The sequence below is a fragment of the Mesoplodon mirus genome (genome assembly GCF_964341445.2).
Source record: "Mesoplodon mirus genome assembly, chromosome: 4".
Classification (NCBI taxonomy): Eukaryota; Metazoa; Chordata; class Mammalia; order Artiodactyla; family Ziphiidae; genus Mesoplodon; species Mesoplodon mirus.
In genome coordinates this window covers 125,677,685-125,698,080 of record NC_138979.1, presented here as the reverse complement: position 1 = coordinate 125,698,080, position 20,396 = coordinate 125,677,685, and the positions used below count along the sequence as shown (strand labels likewise).

The 20,396-nt window shown below is 34.7% G+C and overlaps 1 protein-coding gene across 7 annotated transcripts in view; it reads left to right on the top strand.

Moving 5' to 3' along the window:
• Nucleotides 1–20,396, top strand: part of RALGAPA1 (Ral GTPase activating protein catalytic subunit alpha 1) — a gene marked incomplete at its 5' end in the record, with an annotated part of 228,244 nt that overhangs the window by 46,236 nt on the left and 161,612 nt on the right. For all 7 annotated transcript variants that reach the window (XM_082620173.1, XM_082620170.1, XM_082620172.1 and 4 more), the window contains 7 exons: nt 2,837–2,894; nt 8,760–8,803; nt 10,231–10,408; nt 12,664–12,779; nt 15,936–16,074; nt 17,092–17,300; nt 19,747–19,986. In XM_082620173.1, coding sequence (XP_082476299.1) covers nt 2,837–2,894; nt 8,760–8,803; nt 10,231–10,408; nt 12,664–12,779; nt 15,936–16,074; nt 17,092–17,300; nt 19,747–19,986 — 984 coding nt within the window. The remainder of the gene's footprint in view (nt 1–2,836; nt 2,895–8,759; nt 8,804–10,230; nt 10,409–12,663; nt 12,780–15,935; nt 16,075–17,091; nt 17,301–19,746; nt 19,987–20,396) is intronic.

The following is a 20,396-nucleotide window of genomic DNA, read 5'->3' as shown; positions in this document are numbered from 1 at the left end:
AGAAGAATTGAAGAATTTGATCTCTCTCTTAGTTGCTGAGTTAGTCACAGCTGAAAAAAGAAAGTTTTTTTTTTTTTTTTTTAAGAGTTCCAGATAGAAGTAACTGGTGTTGGTACCTGTTCTGCAGTTAATTTTCATTAGTCATTAACCCTGAGGAATTTTCTTATATTTACCTCCCCAGGTGTTTGCATGAACTGTTTACAAGGGAAATATTAAAACATGAATATTTTGAGAAAGAGTAAAAGTATGTACAGAGAAAGCAAGATGATAATTCCTGGAAAGTGTTCCTTCAGACATTCATGCTTGCCCCATATTCAGGAAACTGAGATGATTGACTAGTTAATAGAAGCTCTTTCAGAATATTCCTTCTGTTAAAAAATAATACTTATTTTCCTGTATGTAATATATACTGATCATTTGTTACTCTTTGAACAGAAATGTTTGTAATCAGTCACTAAATTTCATTAGGAAAAGAGATGTTAGATATAGGATTTTCATCTTTTGGAAAAAATATTTAACCTGTGTGCTGATGTTTTTCTATTTATAATGGGGACAGTAATATCTGACCTCCACCTTTAGAGACTAATGATGATTTAAAAATAAATTATAAATAAAATGATTTCCTTTGTCTGGAATAAAAAGCATCATTATGTAATATCAGTATGACATAAGATTTATATTCTGCTTTCTTCTGTGTAGTTAATAGTATACATGATTTCTTTCATCTTTATATGACTAAATAAAAAAGATGAATATATTTAAATTTACATTTTATATGGGATTAAATCTAAACTATAACTTAATAGTGATAATTTAGGAGTACTTTCGAGCGGTTCACAAACTTGTCTTTTTAATTTTCTATAATTTTATCTCTTTCCACACCACCATAAATATAATTATACAGTTGTTGGCTAAGTATGAGAGAAATAGGAGGGCAGAGGTGAAGAAGTTTATGTATCTCATGTGGGAATAGCATCTATCTGTGAAGAACTTTATAATTTCTTCATCATCCTCTTATATGAGAGGGACTAAAGAAGATTATATCAAAAGGAAGATAGAGAAGTGTAAAAACATGCATACTGTTCTTTGAACAGAATAGTATAAAAGCACACGTTTTGGAAATAGGCATATGGAAGTTGGAATCTCTGTTTTTCCTCTTTCTAACCTAAGCACATTACTTAACCCATTTCTTTATTTGTCAAATGAGATCTATGAACACTCCTTTTAGGATGGTTGTGAGGATTAATGAGATATCATTACATAAAGTGTCTAGTGTTTGGTCCTTATGAACATTCAATTAATGGTGATTTTAAATAATTATAATAGAGCTGCAATAATAACAAACGCACACAAATGTCATTCAGCAAGCAGATGAGTGTTGAGAACGTAGTTCAGCAGCATAATAAGGCAGCTGTTGAACTAGAATAATCCACACAGGTGCAATATATAAAGGAAAATAAAGACAAAATTTTGAAAGTATTATATGTAAAAAGTGTTTATTCCCAACTTGTGAAAGTCTGTATATGTTAGCTTAACTATAGGGCTCCTGAATCTTAAAATTTTGTTCTCATACCCGTAGCCATCATAACATAGAAGTATCTTTGCGTTCACGTGAATTAATTTAGTACAAGTATTTGACAGGATTTTTGTGGAAGCAAAATAATTTTCCCTGTAAGATTTATCAAAGTAAGAGAAAGAAATGCTTGGAGACTGGGCTTCCCTGGTGGTGCAGTGGTTAAGAATCCGCCTGCCAATGCAGGGGACACGGGTTCGAGCCCTGGTCTGGTAAGATCCCACATGCTGTGGAGCAACTAAGCCTGTGTGCCACAACTACTGAGCCTGTGCTCTAGAGCCTGCAAGCCACAACTACTGCGCCTGCGTGCCACAACTACTGAAGCCTGCCCACCTAGAGCCTGTGCTCCGCAACAAGAGAAGTCACCACATTGAGAAGCCCGCGCACCGCAACTAAGAGTAGACCCCACTTGCCACAACTAGAGAAAGCCTGCATGCAGTAACGAAGACCCAATGCAGTCAGAAATAAATAAATAAATTTATTAAAAAAAAAAAAACTGCTTGGAGAGAAAACATCACAAATATTAATATCTAAAAGAATTTAAAACATATCAGTAGTATCTGTCCACAATGCAGAAATTCTAAGAATAGTAAATGAGCATTTAAAAATATACTACCAAATGTAAAATAGATAGCTAGTGGGAAGCAGCTGCATAGCACAGGGAGATCAGCTTGGTGCTTTGTGACCACCTAGAGGGGTGGGATAGGGAGGATGGGAGGGAGATGCAAGAGGGAGGAGATATGGGGATATATGTATACGTATAGCTGATTCACTTTGTTATAAAGCAGAAACTAACACACGATTGTAAAGCAATTATAGTCCAATAAAGATGTTAAAAAATATATATATATATATTAAAGTTAGTATTTATCCACTAAAGAGAAGTATACTTACTTTTCACATCACAGTAAAAGATAAATTTCATTAATTTCCTGTTCCAAGTCTTTGTTAGTATAGCTTGTTGTTTTCTGGAGTTTTCAAATACTAATAAGTATGCCGCCAAAGTCTTTGTTAGTATAGCTTGTTGTTTTCTGGAGTTTTCAAATACTAATCAGTATGCCGGCGCTGAAGTAGTGCCAGTACCATCAGATTAGCTCAAAGACTATTTTGTATTTGTAATACAAAATATTTGTAATGTCTTTTATGTAAGAAACTCTTAAAGGCTTTGTGTAAGCTCTTTGTTTAATTTTTCACATTGCTCAAGATGAGGACGTGTTACTTGCTTTTCATACTTTTCTTTGTTTTATTCATATTGATTTTTAGAAAATTTTACAACTTCTTCCAGAAAGAATTCATCAGCGATGGCAGTTTCATAGTATTGGTAAGTAATTTAAATATGTATTTCATATTTGAAATAAATGATAATATATGAAAATACTCTTTAATGGGTTGGTCATTATTTGAAATGAGTTCATAGTTTATGCTTTAGTAAAAACAAAATAAAGAATACAGAACTAGGCTTACTGGGAATATAGGATAAAAACATACATGAAGGATTTCCAATAAAAGTGGCGTATTAAATTTCTTTGATCCACCTGTTCATTTACTCTGAATATGTTAGCAATGATGATGAAACTATAAAGCCAAAAAAATAAAAGCAGACTCAGCATCAGAATAAACATTCTGTAATCAAAAATGGAAGAGAAGGTAACAAAGTGCCACGTAGAGCGAAAGCCATGGGTTCCAGGTTTGAAAGCAAGCAGTGTATTAATAAAAAAGGAGGGGGGGCCTCCCTGGTGGCGCAGTGGTTGAGAGTCCGCCTGCCGATGCAGGGGATACGGGTTCGTGCCCCGGTCTGGGAGGATCCCATATGCCGCGGAGCGGCTGGGCCCGTGAGCCATGGCCGCTGGGCCTGCGCGTCCGGAGCCTGTGCTCCGCAACGGGAGAGGCCACAGCAGTGAGAGGCCCGCGTACCGCAAAAAAAAAAAAAAAAAAAAAAAGGAGGGAACTGGAGTTAAGCTTACTGCTTGAAGAGACGAAGTAGAGCTTCCCAGATCATGAAATGAAGCTGAAAGGAAAAAGGGTAAAGAAAAAATAAGCAACCCTGCTGTGTATTACTGTGAAAGACCAAGTAGGCAGGAGGTCATAGACTTTATCTTACCAGGAGCTAAGCCAACATGCTTGATGGCTTGGAGTCTGTTTCTTTAACAATCATAGCATCACGACAGGACTCTTGAGCTCTCATTGCAAGACATTTTTCCCCCCCCCTTGGTTGAAAAAGGAATCTGCAGGTAGGCAATTTCTGGCTTTGGTTCAGTGTCTTAATGATGACAGGGCTGATTGGTAGTGATTCTCATGACCCTTCTCTTGTGGTGAATATACAGATGGCCACCACATCTACATTGTTGAAGTAGAATGTTATAGGCCTTGTATTCATTTGTAAAAATTGTATTTCTTTCTCTCAAAAAAGAGTCATATATTTATTTAGAACCTACAGTTCTTAGTTATAGCAAATGAAATTTCTGAGGCTTTGAAACTGTAAGTCATCCCAATTAGCAGTTCTGTAAACAAAAGGAACTCTGGACATATAGGATGGATATTGATGTAGGGGCTAAAAAACCCCACAAAATTCTAAATAATAAAGCCTTTTAGAATAAACTTTTTAGATAAAGCTCAAGACTAAAAATGATGTACCCTTAATACATAAAGAACTCTGGCAACTCAATAATAAGACAAGTCAATTTTTTAAATAGGGAAAATATTTGCATGGTTATCACACCAAAGAAGATATGTGAATTGCTAATAATCACATGATAAGGTGCTCAACAGAATAGTGAAATCCTATTTTTTATTTCATAATCATTAAAATGTCCTTGAAGGTTGTCTGGGAAGAAACTTTTTTGAGACAGCTGAGCTTCTAAAGTTTATTCTGTCCCCTGAGGAATGTAGTCTTCTATTTCTAAACGACCTTTGTGCTATCTGGTTCTCATGATTAATAATATTCTAGTAAATGTCCAACTTGAGACAATACATAAATGGTCACTTTTCTTTGTCACCCAGAGAATCCTAAAACTCTGTTTCCTTTCTTTTTTGTCTTGTATATATAGAAAAATAAATCAGTGACTCTAGTTGATTTTTTAAAGCTAGCTTTTTGGAGGTATAATTTACTTAGATAAAAATCACTCATTTAAATAAATAATTTATTAATTTTTAGTAAATATTTAGAGTCACCACAGTCTAGTTTTAGAACATTGCCATTAACCCTAAAATAGTTCTTTAAGCCCATTTACAGTCAGTTGCCTTTGCCACCACCAATCTGCTTTCTGTCTTCAATAAATTTGTCTGTTTTGGACATTTCTTGTAAATGAAATCATACAATTTGTAGTAGTTTACATCTGGCCTCCTTCACTTAGCATATTTTTTTTCCATATTACAGCATATATAAGCATTCCTTTTCATTGTATAATATTCTGTTTTATGGATATACCATATTTTGTTTATTTATTTATTATTCAACAATAATTGTATTTCTAGTTTATTATAACTTGTTTATTTTATTTTATTGTAGATTCCTTTTGATTTTCTACGTATAGGATCATGTCAACTGCAAATATAGTTTTACTTTAAAATTTTTAATCTGGTGCCTTTAATTTCTTATTTCTTCTTTGTTTATTGTTCCTCTAGTACACTAGTGAATAAAAGTGGTAAAAGTAGACATCCTTATATTATTCTTGATGTAAAGGAGAAAGCATTCAGTCTTTCACCATTATGTATGATGTTAGCTATTTTTTTTTTTCACTTACTCTATATTTGAGGAAACTGAGGCTCAGGGAAGTTAAGTGATTCCTCAGGATCACACATATTTCCTGGCAGAATCTAGATTCAGTGCAGAATCCTATTTCACATATAAATAAGTATTTAAGTTCCATCCTGTGTAATTCTCAAACCCTTTGTTTTCTTCTTCAGTGCTTCCTGAAGATCATTCTTCCCTGGCGATGTTAACTGTTTTTATAGATACTGTTTATCAAGTTGAAGTTCTCTTCTATCCTGTTTTGATGAGCGTTTTTAATCATGCATGGGCATTGTATTTTGTCAGATGCTTTTTCTTCTATTGACATGATCATAGGCAGCGTTATTAGTGGTTTTGTCATTTATTCTATTAATATTGTGTATTTCACAAATTGCTTTTCAAATGTTAAACCAACTTTGCATCCCTGAGATAAATCCCAATTGGTTACCATTTCTATATAGTCTTTTTATTATATTGCTAATTTTAGTTTGCTAATAATTTATTAAAAGATTTTTGCCTCTGTGTCTATGAGGGATATTGAACACTGAGGTGTTCTTTTGTGAGGTCTTTGTCTGGCTTTATTATCAAGATAATAATAGCCATGTTCATAGATTGGGAAGTGTTCCCTCCTTTATTTTCTGAACGAGTTTGTGAACACTTGATACTACATTGTTTTAAAATATTTGGTAGAATTCACAAGTAAAGCCATTTAGAGTTGGGCTTTTCTTTGTAAGGAGATTTGTAATTGCTGCTTTATATTCCTTTTTTGAGTCAGTTTGGATAATTTGTATCTTTCTAGAAATTTGTCTGTTTCATTAACACTGCCTAATTTGTTGGTGTAAAGTTGTTCAAGTTACTCTTTTATAATAATCCTTTTCACTCCTATAGGGTCAGTAGTGATGTCCCCTCTTTCATTTCTGAATTTGGTAATTTGTGTCTCTTTTATTTTATTGACTTGTCTAGCTAAGCATTTGTCATTAATGTTGGCCATTTCAAAGAACTAACTCTGGTATTGTTGATTTTCTCTAGTCTTTTTCTGCTCCCTATTTCATCGATTTCCATTCTAATCTTTTATATTTTAAAAAACCTTGCTTGCTTTGGGTTTAATTTGCTTGGCTATATGTATTTTCTTAAGGTGGAAGTCTAGAATATTAATTTAATACCTTTCTTCTTTTCTGATATAGGCATCCAAGGCAACAAACTTCCCTGTAAGCTTTGCTTTTAGCTTATCCCATAAGTTTTAGTATGTTTTATTTTCATTTTTATTCAGTTGAAAATATTTTTTTGATGTCCCTTTTGGTCTCTTTGATCCATAACTTATTTAAGAGTGTTTTTGTTTTTTAAATTTTCAAATACTTGATGGTATCACAGATTTCTTTCTGTTGTGATTTCTAACTTAATTCCTTTGTGGCCAGAAAATATGCTTTATATGATCATAATCTTTAAAAAATTTTTGAGACATTTCATGGCCCAGAATATAGTCTTTCCTGGAGAATGTTCCAGTATGCTTGAGAATGTGTATTCCATGGTCATTTTAAATATTAGATTAATTTATGACAATGAAGTGATTATTGAAGAACAAGAAAGAACTCGAAAAAATGGAATCTTATACATTATTCGTGGATGATAGGCTTGATGGTATAAAGATAACAGTCATCCAGAATTCCTGTAGTGACTTTTTATTGTAGCCCAGCAAGTTTATCCTAAAACTTATATGGAAAATCAAAGCCAAAGCAACTTGGAAGAATAACAAATGGGAGAGAGAAGATGGTGTTGTTGAATATTACTATAACCAATAACAAGATGTATTATAAAGTTATAATATTAATAATTAAGACAGTATCATTGGTATGACAGAGATGGACAAGTTGACTAATGGAAAAGGACATTAAGGCCAGCCAAAGACCTAGGCTTATATATGGAAACTTGAAATATGATTGAGACAGCATTTCATTTCATTATAAAATCTGAAAAGGTACTACAGTTGGTTGGGGAGGGGAAATTCTGTTATTGCCACACACAGAAATAAATTTCTGATGGATTTCAGGACTTAAATGTGAAAAACAACACTTTAAAACTTTTTGATGAGACTCTTTGGTTTATCTTCATAACTTTAAGGTAGGGAAGTATTTCTTTAGACACAGTAAGTACACGTAAAGAAAAACATTGGTGAATCGACTATATTGAAATTTAAAAATTTTGTACGTCAGACGATAGTACCATCCCAGTCAAGAATACATTTCCAATTCATAGACCTGACATAGAATTAGTAGCCAATATGTGTAAGGAACTCTTATATTGAACAAAACAAAACAAAATAACCCAGTTAAAAAATATACAAAGGATACGACAGGCAATTTGCAGAAACTTGAGCAGCCAAATGAAAAAATGTTCAGTGTCATTAGGAAACATCAAATGACATTACTGAGATATGTAACACTCAGACTGGCAAATATTAGAGCATCTGCCAGTGTTTTGTGTTGCCAACAATGTGTTATCACAATAATCTCATACGCTTCTATATATGTAAATATATATATTATGTATGTATTTCATACATATAAATATATGTTATATATATGATCCTGATGTCACTAGAAAGAATAAAAATGCAGGATTAGAACAAATAGCTGTGGAGGAAATTTTGTTACTGGTATAAGTTTTAAAGAAACTAATTCCAAATATTTTATGGATTTATAAATAAGTAGTAATAACATAAAATATTTTTGGAAATAATTAATACCAAAATCTGGATAATGGTTTCCTCTGGGGAAGGAAGGAGGAAAATGACTCAGGATGGGTTCACAGGTGGCTTCGATGATACTTGTATTGTTACATGAAACATTATAGATAATGTAAATAAGTGAAATTTTGAAATTATAGGAAACATGGGACTGTGTTTAGATTTGTTCAGACCAAATGGTGGACATTTGGATGTCTGTAAATGTTATTTCATTATTTTATTGTAGATTTGAAATATTGTGTAATTCAAAAGAAAAAGGACTATTAAAGATTGCTTTGAGTATTTTGAAAAGGAAAATTAGTACAATGGAAATATTTGCTAAGAAATACTAGAGTTATAGATGTTCATGTGGTTAACTAAATGGAAATTTTTACAGTGGTTCTTATTTCTATTAGTGATGGAGAAATTATTTAATTATATTCTTAGTCGAAGTAAAAGATACATGTAGATTGTTGTCTTACATGTAATTTTGGGTTTAGGGTTTGTTTTGATAGTATAAATCGTGTTTAATTGCAATAAACCATGTGTTAAAAAAGGTGACTTTTTATATGCCCTTCTGTCCCAAGATTATGGCCAGAGGGATGTTCAGGTCACCAAGAATAATTTGGAGGTTGCCAAGGACTTGTTTTTAAAGTGTTTTCAAGTCTGACCGAGAACTCTGACATTTAGAAACAAATAAGATATGAATGTTTAAAATCATGTTTTCTTTTCAGGATTGATTTTAAAGAAACTACTACACACAGGAAACTCCTTAAAGGTATAATGTAATTATATTTCTTTTCTATGGCTTTTTAAAAACTGAGTAAAGCATTCAGTCAGTTGCTATACTGCCTACATCAACTTTTTCCTAAATAATTTTGAATAATCTTCAGTTCCCTTAATTGAAGTGAATTCACGTAAAAAACAGCAACATAGTCAGTATGAATGAGGCTGACCAGGCTATTGAAAAACTTTTATAGTTTTACGACTGCATGGACTCATTCAGCAGAAATACAGTCACCTCTCCATATCCATGGGTTCCACATCCATGCCATCCATGCCAGTTCCATGTAAGGGACTTAAGCGTCTGCTGATTTTGGTATCCATGGTGGGGGAGGTCCTGGAAGCAACACCCCCCTAGATACCGAGGGACGACTATACTTTGCTCTGTGGTCCCCAGAAGACAAAACTTATTTAGCCATTCAACAAATTATTCTTCATTTTATCATAGCTATTGTTAGATGTAGAGGGAAGTAGGGCATCTATTAAAAAATGGTTTTGTTTCTTTCTTCCCCCCCCCCCCTTTTCATTATCTCATTGTGCTGTGGTAAGAAAAGCTACCCAGTCCAAAAGCATCTTGGTAGAGGTTGGATAAAAGTCTCATATAGTACGTACTTTTGGTGTCAAGGCTTGGGTATAGCAGTACAAAGGGATAAGCTTTCCTACATCTTCGTCCTGTTTCTAACTAAACTGTGAGGGTGGCAGCAGTTGAATAGCTTTGGCAGTGGCTGTTTGCAAAGCTACCAGTGAGGTTAGGTTACTGAAGAACTTTGTGTTTTACTGGGACATTAGAATTTTCCTCTATTTTCTCCTCTTCTCTTCCTGGAAGAGCATTCCCTTGATTTAAATATGTATTTTCTGTGTATGGGGCATTGTTCTAGTTGCTTAAAAATACAGTAATAGGCCAGAATTCCTGCTTTGCCCTTTGGAAGCAAATTAAGTAAATGAGATAATTTCAGACTGATAATCTTTTTAAGGTTAAGAACATTGAGTTAGCAGTGTATCAGGGTCCCCATGACCATTCCTCCTTTTACCAAACTCATTATAGCGAGGAATAGTCATTGCCCTCTCTCCTTGCTTCTTAGATTAGAGTGGTGATGATGGGAAGGAGGGAAGTAAATAAGAAGGAAATGATTTTGACTTTTTACAAATGGAAATTATAGCATAAATAGATTACCTGATGGCTTTAAATAGTTAGAGACCAAGTTATTTTGTTCAAAATCCATAAATTTAGATTTATAAATAATGAGGTTCAGTAAATTGTCATGGTTATAATTCTCTCTCTATCTCCCTCCTTCCTTCCTTTTCTTCCTCTCCTTTGCAGAGTATCATTCAGTAATCATCTTCTAGAGAATTTTGGCCTGAAAGGAAGAAAGTATTTCCATTTTAAATAAAAATACTGTTTTTCATTTTATTTCATTTTAGATTAGGCGGGAAGGTGTTCGTCTTTTCTTATTATGGTTGCAAGCTCTTCAGAATAACTGTAGCAAAGAACAGCTTTGGATGTTTTCATGTTTAATCCCTGGATTTTCAGCACCACAATCTGAATATGGACCTCGAACTTTAGATAATCTCATTAATCCTCCACTCAACCTTCAAGAAAGTAAGATTCATAAGATCTTTTCCATCATTAATTTAAAAATTTCTGTGTAGTTTGTTAATAGATATTTTTAAATGTCTGTACCTTTTAAAAAACTATTTATTTATTTTTGGCTGCATTGGGTCTTTGTTGCTGCGCGTGGGCTTTCTCTAGTTGTGTCGAGCGGGGGCTACTCTTCATTGTGGTGGCTTCTCTTTTTGGGGAGCATGGGCTCTACGCACGCAGGCTTCAGTAGTTGTGGCACACAGACTCAGTAGTTGTGGCTCACGGGCTCTAGAGCACAGGCTCTGTAGTTGTGGCGCATGGGCTTAGTTGCTCCATGACATGTTGGATCTTCCCAGACCAGGGCTCAAACCCATGTCCCCTGCATTGGCAGGTGAATTCTTAATCACTGCGCCACCAGGGAAGTCCCTGTACATTTTTAACTGGATAATCCAAGGCCATGTTTTTAAATGTAGGTTTTATAAAACCAAACTCACAGATACAGAGAAGGGATTGGTGGTTGCCAGAGGGGTGGGGGGTAGGGGTTGAGGGTGGGCAAAATGGGTGAAGGGGATCAAGAGGTACAAACTTCTAGTCATAAAGTAAATAAGTCATCGGGATGTAATGTACAGCATGGGGACTGTAGTCGATAATATTTTGCAACTTTGAAAGTTTCTAAGAAAATAAATATTAGAAGTTCTTATCACAAGAAACAATTTTTTTTTGTAATTTTGTATGGTCACAGATTGGGGTGATCATTTTGCAGTGCATACAAATGTTGAATCATTATGTCATATGCCTGAAACTTGTATAATGTTGTATGTCAATTATACTTCAGTAAAAAAGTAAATAAATAAAAATTTAAAAAATAACATGTAGGTTTTATCATCCAGGTATAATGAGACCAACAGATCAGGAGATGATTGCCATAAAAAAGATAGTTTGTTACTCATGTTCCCAGGAGTAGCGGGTGTGCCACACCAGGGAGGGTGGCCACACAGGGAAGCACCAGGGTTAGTCAGGCGTGGTGGGGGCTTGAGGGTAGCGGTGGGTATCATGGGCTAGAGCCCTTTTGTGGTTTCTGCAGGTGGGAATGTGTGAAGCAGCGTGAGCAAGTTGAAGACTGGCTAGTTTGGATAATTTTAGCAGGCTCTGGGGCATAGGGGTTGTCTCTGGTTGTCTGGTACTTAGCCCTGGGGGTCATTAGGTTAGGGAACTAGTAAGTAACCCTGAGTGTGAGAGCCCAGCAGAGGAAGTGGTAGAGATATGGGCTCTGGGTTGTTTGGTTTGCATATGAAAGGCAAACTCTCTGGCCCATAGTTTTCTCTAGGAATTAGCTAGCTTTTGGAGGGGCTTTCTCACTAGGGCCTGCAAGACCCCTGATATCAAAGTATTAGAAACATGTTTAATACAGGCCATTTTACATTTACATTTATCTTTAATTTTGAATTTTCGTGTATCAGCTTGTATCCTTGAGTTAATTTGGATGTACATTGACGTACAAGTATGTTTTACTTTGTGCAAAGAGGACTAAAAAAAATCCATCTCTTTGGGCTTAATTACTTGGCTGCTGTTTACTGGGAAATAGGTTTAGGGACCTGCCTATGCTAAACCAGGTACTGATTGTGTTGCCTGGGAAATATTTAAGAAAATTTAGCTAGTTGTGGGTTGATTTTCTTGAATTTGCTTTTGTTATAATCAATGTTTTTGAATATGTGAAAAGTTTAAAAATGTGAAAGTTTCTTATTTTACAAGTGGACTTTCATAATCAAGAAACTAAGATGCCAACTTCTCTTTCTTTTTGAGAGGGAATTAGCATTTCATCCTTTGAATAAAGCGGCTACCTTAAAGAGTAAGCATGGTCATTACCTAGAGTAATCAGATTGTTCTTTAATTGATGAATAAGCACATTATTATTAATGTTTCTCATCATATTTATGGAATTTTGTAGTGGACACTCTTAATCTGAATTTTAAAATATCACGAGCAGTTCTTTTTCAAGTGAGACATTATTCACTCTTAATCCCTCAATATCTGTCCATCCCTGTCACATTTCTTCGATCAAGGGTTCATGAAACAGTTGATTATAAAGTTCATGGTTTTTGTGATGGGCTATCAGGATGACCTCAGATTTATTTCAAACTTCAATCATCAGAATGTTTTCAAGCAGTATTCTTTGCTTATCTGTTTTGTAGTTAAAGTTTATTTGGGCCATATTATCATATTGTTAAATTTGTTTTGAAATTATACTAAACTTTTGTTTTGTCTTCGGATAGCTCAAGTCACTATAGAAGAAATCACTCCGCTTGTTCCCCCACAATCAGGAGATAAAGGACAAGAAGATCTAACAAGCTATTTTCTTGAAGCACTTTTAAAATATATAGTAATTCAGGTATGTGTCATCTTCTTTTATATCACCCTCCTTACTGTCCTGTGGGTAATTCATTTTTCCCCCTCTTACCATTATTCTGTCACAGTAGATATTTGCTTATTTTCCTGAAGGAGAAGTAACAAATTTTTACTTTTTTGTTTTTTTAACGTAAATAAATTTATTTATTTTTGGCTGTGTTGGGCCTTCGTTGCTGTGCATGGGCTTTCTCTAGTTGCGGTGAGCGGAGGCTACTCTGTTGCGGTGCGTGGGCTTCTTATTGTAGTGGCTTCTCTTGTTGGGGAGCATGGGCTCTAGGCGCTTGGGCTCAGTAGCTGTGGCACACAGACTTAGTTGCTCTGCGGCATGTGGGATCTTCCCGGACCAGGGCTCAAACCCATGTCCCCTGCATTGGCGGGCAGATTCTTAACCACTGTGCCACCAGGGAAGTCACAGATTTTTACTTTTGAAAATAGATGTTAGTATACCCTTCCTGAAATAAAAATCACTGGAGAGATTATGAACCTCTTAGAAAGGGAGCTGAAGAGAGAAATTTTTATAGTAGACTCTTTATGTGTATATACCTTCTTATGTGAGCCAGTTGGATTTACTTTCTAATCTTTTCATTTATAAGCAGTAGCTATGGTACTTTAAATGAAAAACTGTTTGATTTAGGGATCCATCTGCCTAGAGACAGCAACTGGGGAAGTGGACTAAGGGTGAGGTGGGGGATGGGGGAATGTAATTTACATTTAATCCTACTTGTACTTTTAAAATTTCTAGGTGCATGTAGTTTGTTTTTTTTTGTTTGTTTTAAAGATTTATTTATTTATTTATTTATTTATTTATTTATTGGCTGCATTGGGTCTTAGTTGTGGCACAAGGGATCTTCGTTGAGGCGTGCGGGATGTTTCGTTGCGGTGCATGGGCTTCTCTCTAGTTGCGGCATGAGGGTTTTTTTTTTCTCTCCCTAGTTGTGGTGCACAGGCTCCAGGGCGTGTGGGCTCTGTAGTTTGCAGCTCGCGGGCTCTCTAGTTGAGGCGTGCAAGTCAGTAACTGTGGCATACAGGCTTAGTTGCCCTGCAGCATGTGGGATCTTAGTTCCCTGACCAGGTTTCGAACCTACGTCCCCTGCATTGTTAGGCAGATTCTTTGCCACTGGACCACCAGGGAAGTCCTTAGGTGCATGTATTTTGTAAGGTAACCTATTCATCTCTATATATGAAATGTGAATATCCTCATTGATGAAAACACTTTTAGCATATACACATTTCTTGTAACTGTTCCAAACACAAAAGTTCCTTGTGCCTTAGAAACAACCATTATGAAGTTAATTTGGATCCTGAACGAGATTGCCAGGGTTTGAATACGGACTCTACATCTTACTGATAATGTGACTTTTGGCAAATTACTTAACCTCTCTGTGCTTAAAGTAGAGATAAAAAATAATACCTATCCCATTTTGGTGTTTGGAGCTTAAGTAATTAGTGCATAGTACTTAGAATAAACAAGTGCATGACATATAGTAAGTATTCAGTGGTGAGTAGTTATTGTTACTGTGATTATTACCAGTTTTTCTTTAAAAAAAAACTTTTGCACTTCATGTGGATTTTTAAGCTTGTTTTACTGGTTTATTGAGATACATTTGACATACAGTAAACTGTAATGTTTGAAAAGTACAATTTGATAAATCTTATTACATGTATACAACCATGAAACCATCACTATAATCAAGATAATGAACATATCTATCACCCCTAAAAGTTCTCAGATCCCTTTGTAATCTACCCTTCTCTACCTGCCCCGCCCCCCATCATCCCATCCCCAGGCAACTTCAGTCTGATTGCTTTCACTATCGTTTGCATTTTCTGATAAATGGAATTGTATGGTACCTCCTTTTTTTGTTTGTTTGTTTGGCTTCTCTTTTTTTTTTTAGCATAATTATTTTAAAAATCATATTATTGTATGTAACAATAGTTTGGTCCCTTTTATTGCTGAGTAGCTTTTCATTGTATGGATGTACTATGATGAGTTATCCAGTCACCTGTTGATGGTAATGTGAGTTGTTTCCAGTTTTTGGCTATTACAAATAAAACTGGTATGAATATTGGTAAATAAGTCTTTGTGTGAACATAAACTTTCTTTTCCCTTGGGTAAATACCTAGTAGTGGAATGGCTGGGTTGTATGGTAGGCATATTTTGACTTTTTAAGACACTGCCAAATAGTTTTCCAAATGGTTGTAGCTTTTTGTATTCCACCAGCAATGTATGAGACTTAAAAAGTTGCTTCATATCCTCACCAACAGTTGATATGGTCAGTCTGTAATTTTAGCCATTCTAAAGTTAGTGTGTAGTAGTAGCTCACTGTGGTACACTCTGGGCCTTTACTATCCCCCTACTTACATATCTTCCTCACCCTACTGGAATTTTCACACCCTGTATTTTACAACTGTGTCCCCTCTTGTTTACTCCCCTCTACACTTATGGATGTTGTCCTCACCCCTCTCAGGCTCGTGAGTCCCCACTGGGCTACTGCCTCTGTTATACCCCCTTCATGGATGCCTTCTGTGGTCAGGCTCTGATCACCTGCACTTGACTGCCACTATTTCATACCTTCTCTTCCTTCCTCTCACATATGCCTATTTTGTATGACTTTTAGGCTGAATTATTCAGGAAGTGGGAAAGAGGAAAGAACATTAGCAGCTTTGTCAGTAGCAGAGCTGAGTTTTAAGTCAACTTTGACAGTTTTCCAGAGCACATTTTAACTTACAAGATTTTTTAAAGATACCATGTATCCTTGACCTTTGAACAATATAGGTCCACTTATACACAGATTTTTTTTCAATAAATATGATCTATAGTACTACACAATCCACTGTTGGTTGGATCTGCAGATACGGAGGGCCGACAGTAAAGTTACACGTGGATTTTCAAGTGCACACACAGGGTCAGCACCCCAACCCCTGAGTTATTCAAGGGTCAACTGTATAATGCATTTGCATGGCACTAGACCACTTTTTATATGTACATATATATATGTACATACACATATATATTTAGCTATATATCTTTGCAGTGTAACAGTTTAATTTATTGCTTAAGTAACCTTTTACAAGCTTGTTTATAACAGCTAATAATTTCTTTCTCTTGGAATGATTCTAATTGTTTGTTTAATTTTAGGTAAAAAGTTTAGAATGGAAGAACAAAGAAAACCAAGAAAGAGGATTTTCATTTTTGTTTTCACATTTTAAGAAATATTACTTGCCTTATATTTTTCCAAACATCTGTAAGGAGAATAGTTTATATCATCCTGTACTTGGTAGGTAGTCTTTGGAATTTTCTAAAATATTACACATAAGAATAAAACATTCCTCAGTGTAAAGTTAGCATTTGTTACCTGCAGAAAACTGATAACATTTAATTTATATTGATTAATTGGAGATATTATACCGTGATTCCTACTGAAAATGCAGTTTTATTAGTAGAAAGTTTTCATTGAGAGTGAAGAGATTTTTAAAAAACTTAGTCTCTGGATATCACCTACTGGAGAAGTTAGCCTACCAGAAATATTTATGATTATAAATTAAACTTACTAATGTTTGATATGATCTTTTAACCATGTTACAAATATTTTCAAAGGTCCCTCTGGGTTCAATTTCTATGTCTTTTGCAAATTCTGTATGAATAATTACATTGTCTATATTCTGATCATATCTTGTCCAGTATTTAGTGACTGTGCCAAAGTGTCTGTTGGAATCTTGAAGCTATAGCCTCAAGGACAGCCCTGGGTTAGAAGTAGACCTCTGCCATGTATAGAAGGCATTGACAGCCTGTATATGGAAGTGTCCTTTTTGCACAAAGATGTTTCTGTTTTAAGCTCCGCCAAGATTAGGCAGCTAACAAGCTTAGGCAAAGCCATTAGGGCTAGTAGAAATGATTTAAATTAGAGTAGCAAACCTTTACCATTGGGAACAATATTTGCTTTAAAAATAATTTTGCTGTAAAAATTCTCATACTTTGTATGATGTCAAAATATGTGTTTCAGACTTAGGTTAATTGAAGTAAGGTCTCATTAATTTTAAATGGCTCTGGAAGTTTCTTTGTACTTTTAATGATTTTTTAGTGATATTTTGCAAAAAGACATATTTCCATATATCAGCTGTATATGGTTCAGTCTTCTAAATCCCATGCTAATATCTAGCAAATTATTTTAAAATGTACAAATTCTGTTTCTTAAACCAGAACATTATCACAGTGTTTTCTCAAATATTTAAAAACATAGATTTATCTAAGTATAATTCCTTTCTTATTTTGGTTTTCGTTTTATTTTGCATAGATATCCCACAGATGAGACCAAAGCCACATTATATCATGATAAAGAAGGATGCTGAGACCAATGAAGCAATCTATTGTACAAAGGAGCCTTTCATTAAGGCTCGTGTTATTGTCATTCGTTGGCTGGTTTCATTCTGGCTGGAGCCAAAGCCACATACAGGACCTCATATTCCTGGGATGGAAGGTGAAGTCTTGCCAAAGAATATTCAGGTAATACACACATAGAGTAAGCTTTTTTAAAAAATAAAATTTATTTATTTTATTTATTTATTTTTGTCTGTGTTGGATCTTCATTGCTGTGCACGGGCTTTCTGTAGTTGCGGTGAGCGGGGGGCTACTCTTTGTTGCGGTGTGCGGGCTTCTCATTGCAGTGGCTTCTCTTGTTGCGGAGCACAGGCTCCAGGCGAGAGGGCTTCAGTAGTTGCAGCACGCAGGCTCAGTAGTTGTGGCTTACGGGCTCTAGAGAACAGGCTCAGTAGTTGTGGCGCATGGACTTAATTGCTCCGCAGGTTGTGGGATCTTCCTGGACCAGAGATTGAACCCGTGTCCCCTGCACTGGCAGGTGGATTCTTAACCACTGTGCCACCAGGGAAGCCTTAGAGTAAGCTTCTTAAAGTTAGACATGGCTTTAGGGATTTGTCCACTGATTTCAGTTGCCTTAGTTGTAGAACACATTTAAAACAAATAATAATGATATTTTCTTTGTATAAATGTATTTTATAAATCTGAATTTTAACAATTATTATAGAACCAATAGTTTTCTTAATAAAAAAATAAAACCTGTAAGGTATAGAAGATAATTTCAGTCACATACAAGTCTCAGCTTATTTCTATATTTTATGTTAATTGTAGAGTACTAAAAACATCCTGAATTGTACAAATAAAAATATTCTGAATTGTGCAAATTCTTGCAGTTGGAAACAATTTGCAATCAAGTGACCTTCATAGTTCATTTTAGATTTCTGGGTATTCTCAGAGTGCTGTTTTAAAGTCCTGTCTCCATCTCATGTCACCTCTTTTCATGAAGAACACTGACTCTAGAAATGCAATGTAAAGTTACACAGCTGTACGATGGAAGGACTAATATTTAAAATTCTATTATTTTTAATTAAACCATTTCCCTTTTTTTCACACTTCTTTTTCACTTTCCTCTCCTCTCTCAATGTGTGTTTTTTCCTGAAATTGTCTATATTGCAGTGTTTTTTAAACTATTTTTGTTTTCCTTTTCTCGGATTTTCTTATTTAGTTTTAAAAATATTTTATATGTGTGTGCTTTTTATACAACTTCTTAAATCCTTTAAAAATTAAGTGGAGGTATAAAGTGTGTTCATTAGTGTTCAGAAAATTTGACTTCTATTCCCCCTGGCCTTTTATTTATCTGTAGCAGATTATGTGATGTGTTTTCCTCAAAATGTTGTTCTAGGTTCTCTACAAAGAATTTTTAAATGTAGAAACTCTCAAGCAGAACTATTTTATCTGATCCCAGAGCTCAGTAAACTAAAAATTAAGAGATTTTTTAAGTTGGGAAGCATATTTGAGATCATTTACATACTTACTTAAACTCTTTTATAGGTGACAAAACTGCGACCAAATATTGAATAATGTACCAGAAAGTAATTTATCATACCACAGAATAGTGCTACTCCTATCATATCATGGTAGTAATTTCTTTATTACTGCCTTAGGCCTTTAACTTTTTCTCTAGGCTTAGCCGTCATCTTCAGTCAGGTGAAAATTGTTAAGTTATTATAATGTAGAGTTTTCTAATATGTATTTTATTTTAGCTTCATTTCTACTTTTTCTGTCATAATTTTTCTTCTATTCCTTTTTTAAACTTTATTTATTTATTTATTTATTTATTTATTTATTTATTTATTTATTTATGGCTATGTTGGGTCTTCATTGCTGCTCACAGGCTTTCTGTACTTGTAGAGAGCAGGGGCTACTCTTTATTGCGGTGCATGGGCTTCTCATTGCAGTGGCTTCTCTTGTTGTGGAGCACGAGCTCTAGGCATGCAGGCTTCAGTAGTTGTGGCATGCAGGCTCAGTAATTGTGGTGCGTGGGCTCTAGGGTGCAGGCTCAGTAGTTGTGGCGCATGGGCTTAGTTGCTCCGTGGCATGTGGGATCTTCCTGGACCAGGGATCAAACCCGTGTCCCCTGCATTGGCAGGACAGATTCTTATCACTGCACCACCAGGGAAGTCCTCCTTTGTTTTTTTAATTTTTTTCACACCAGGGAAGTTCTCCTTTGTATAATTTTTGTCTAAGGTAAAATAGAGATGAATTTACACATTAAAACTTACCGAATAAATATTCCAGAATTAAGGTATATATTTATTATTGATGAGCTGAGCTGACTCCATTTGGCATTATTCTTTTACCCAGTTTTATTAGTAACTTGTTTGTTCTGCAAACATACTGAAAAATAAACTTAATTGAATAGATGATTAGTGAGTATCACTATATCACTTAGATATTAAGTTATTTCATTGCTATTTAACTATTTAGAACAGATTCTGAATGAAACTATGCATAGATTTTAAACAATGCTGTAAGTTACTTATGGAATGCTTTGGATTTTGTCAGTATTTGCTATTTGAAGACAAATATTGATTTAAATGGTTATGATATTCTCCCCTTTTTGTTTTTATTTTAGAGAGCAGCTGCTAGTTTGGTATCCAGAGAAGAAAACAAAAATGATAATGCCGATAAAGCAGATAGAACTACAGAACCCGAGCAGTCTCATTCCAACACAAGCACTCTCACGGAGCGAGAACCTAGCTCTTCTAGTCTCTGTAGTATTGATGAAGAACATCTCACAGACATTGAAATAGTTCGCAGAGTCTTTTCTTCTAAAAGAAGTAATGTAAACTTTGTCACAGAGATATTTCGTCAGGTAAAGTACCTCTCAGTATTTTTAATTTGTAATATAGACTTTTGCTTTTAATATTGAATATACTGACTTTAAGCTATTTAAAATTTATTCTTCATGGAAATGTTTTTTAAAGTTCATATTTAGTTTTCTGGTTTTATTACATCTAATTCTTTAATATTTTCAATTATTTATATTTTTAGTTTAGGTAACTTTAGTTTAATAATTATCCCCTCCCCTCTAATATTCCTTCTGTTATCAGAATAATTTTCTTAGTGACTCACTTTATGGTTTGAAACTTTTCTTCCTACCATTTGATTAATAAATTATAGTAAAATTATGTTATCTTTCACTCTAAAGTCAATAAAAAGTGGTTTATGAATATAAGAAGCGATGTTTTCATTGTCTTTATCCTCCCCTTGGAGGCTCAGTTT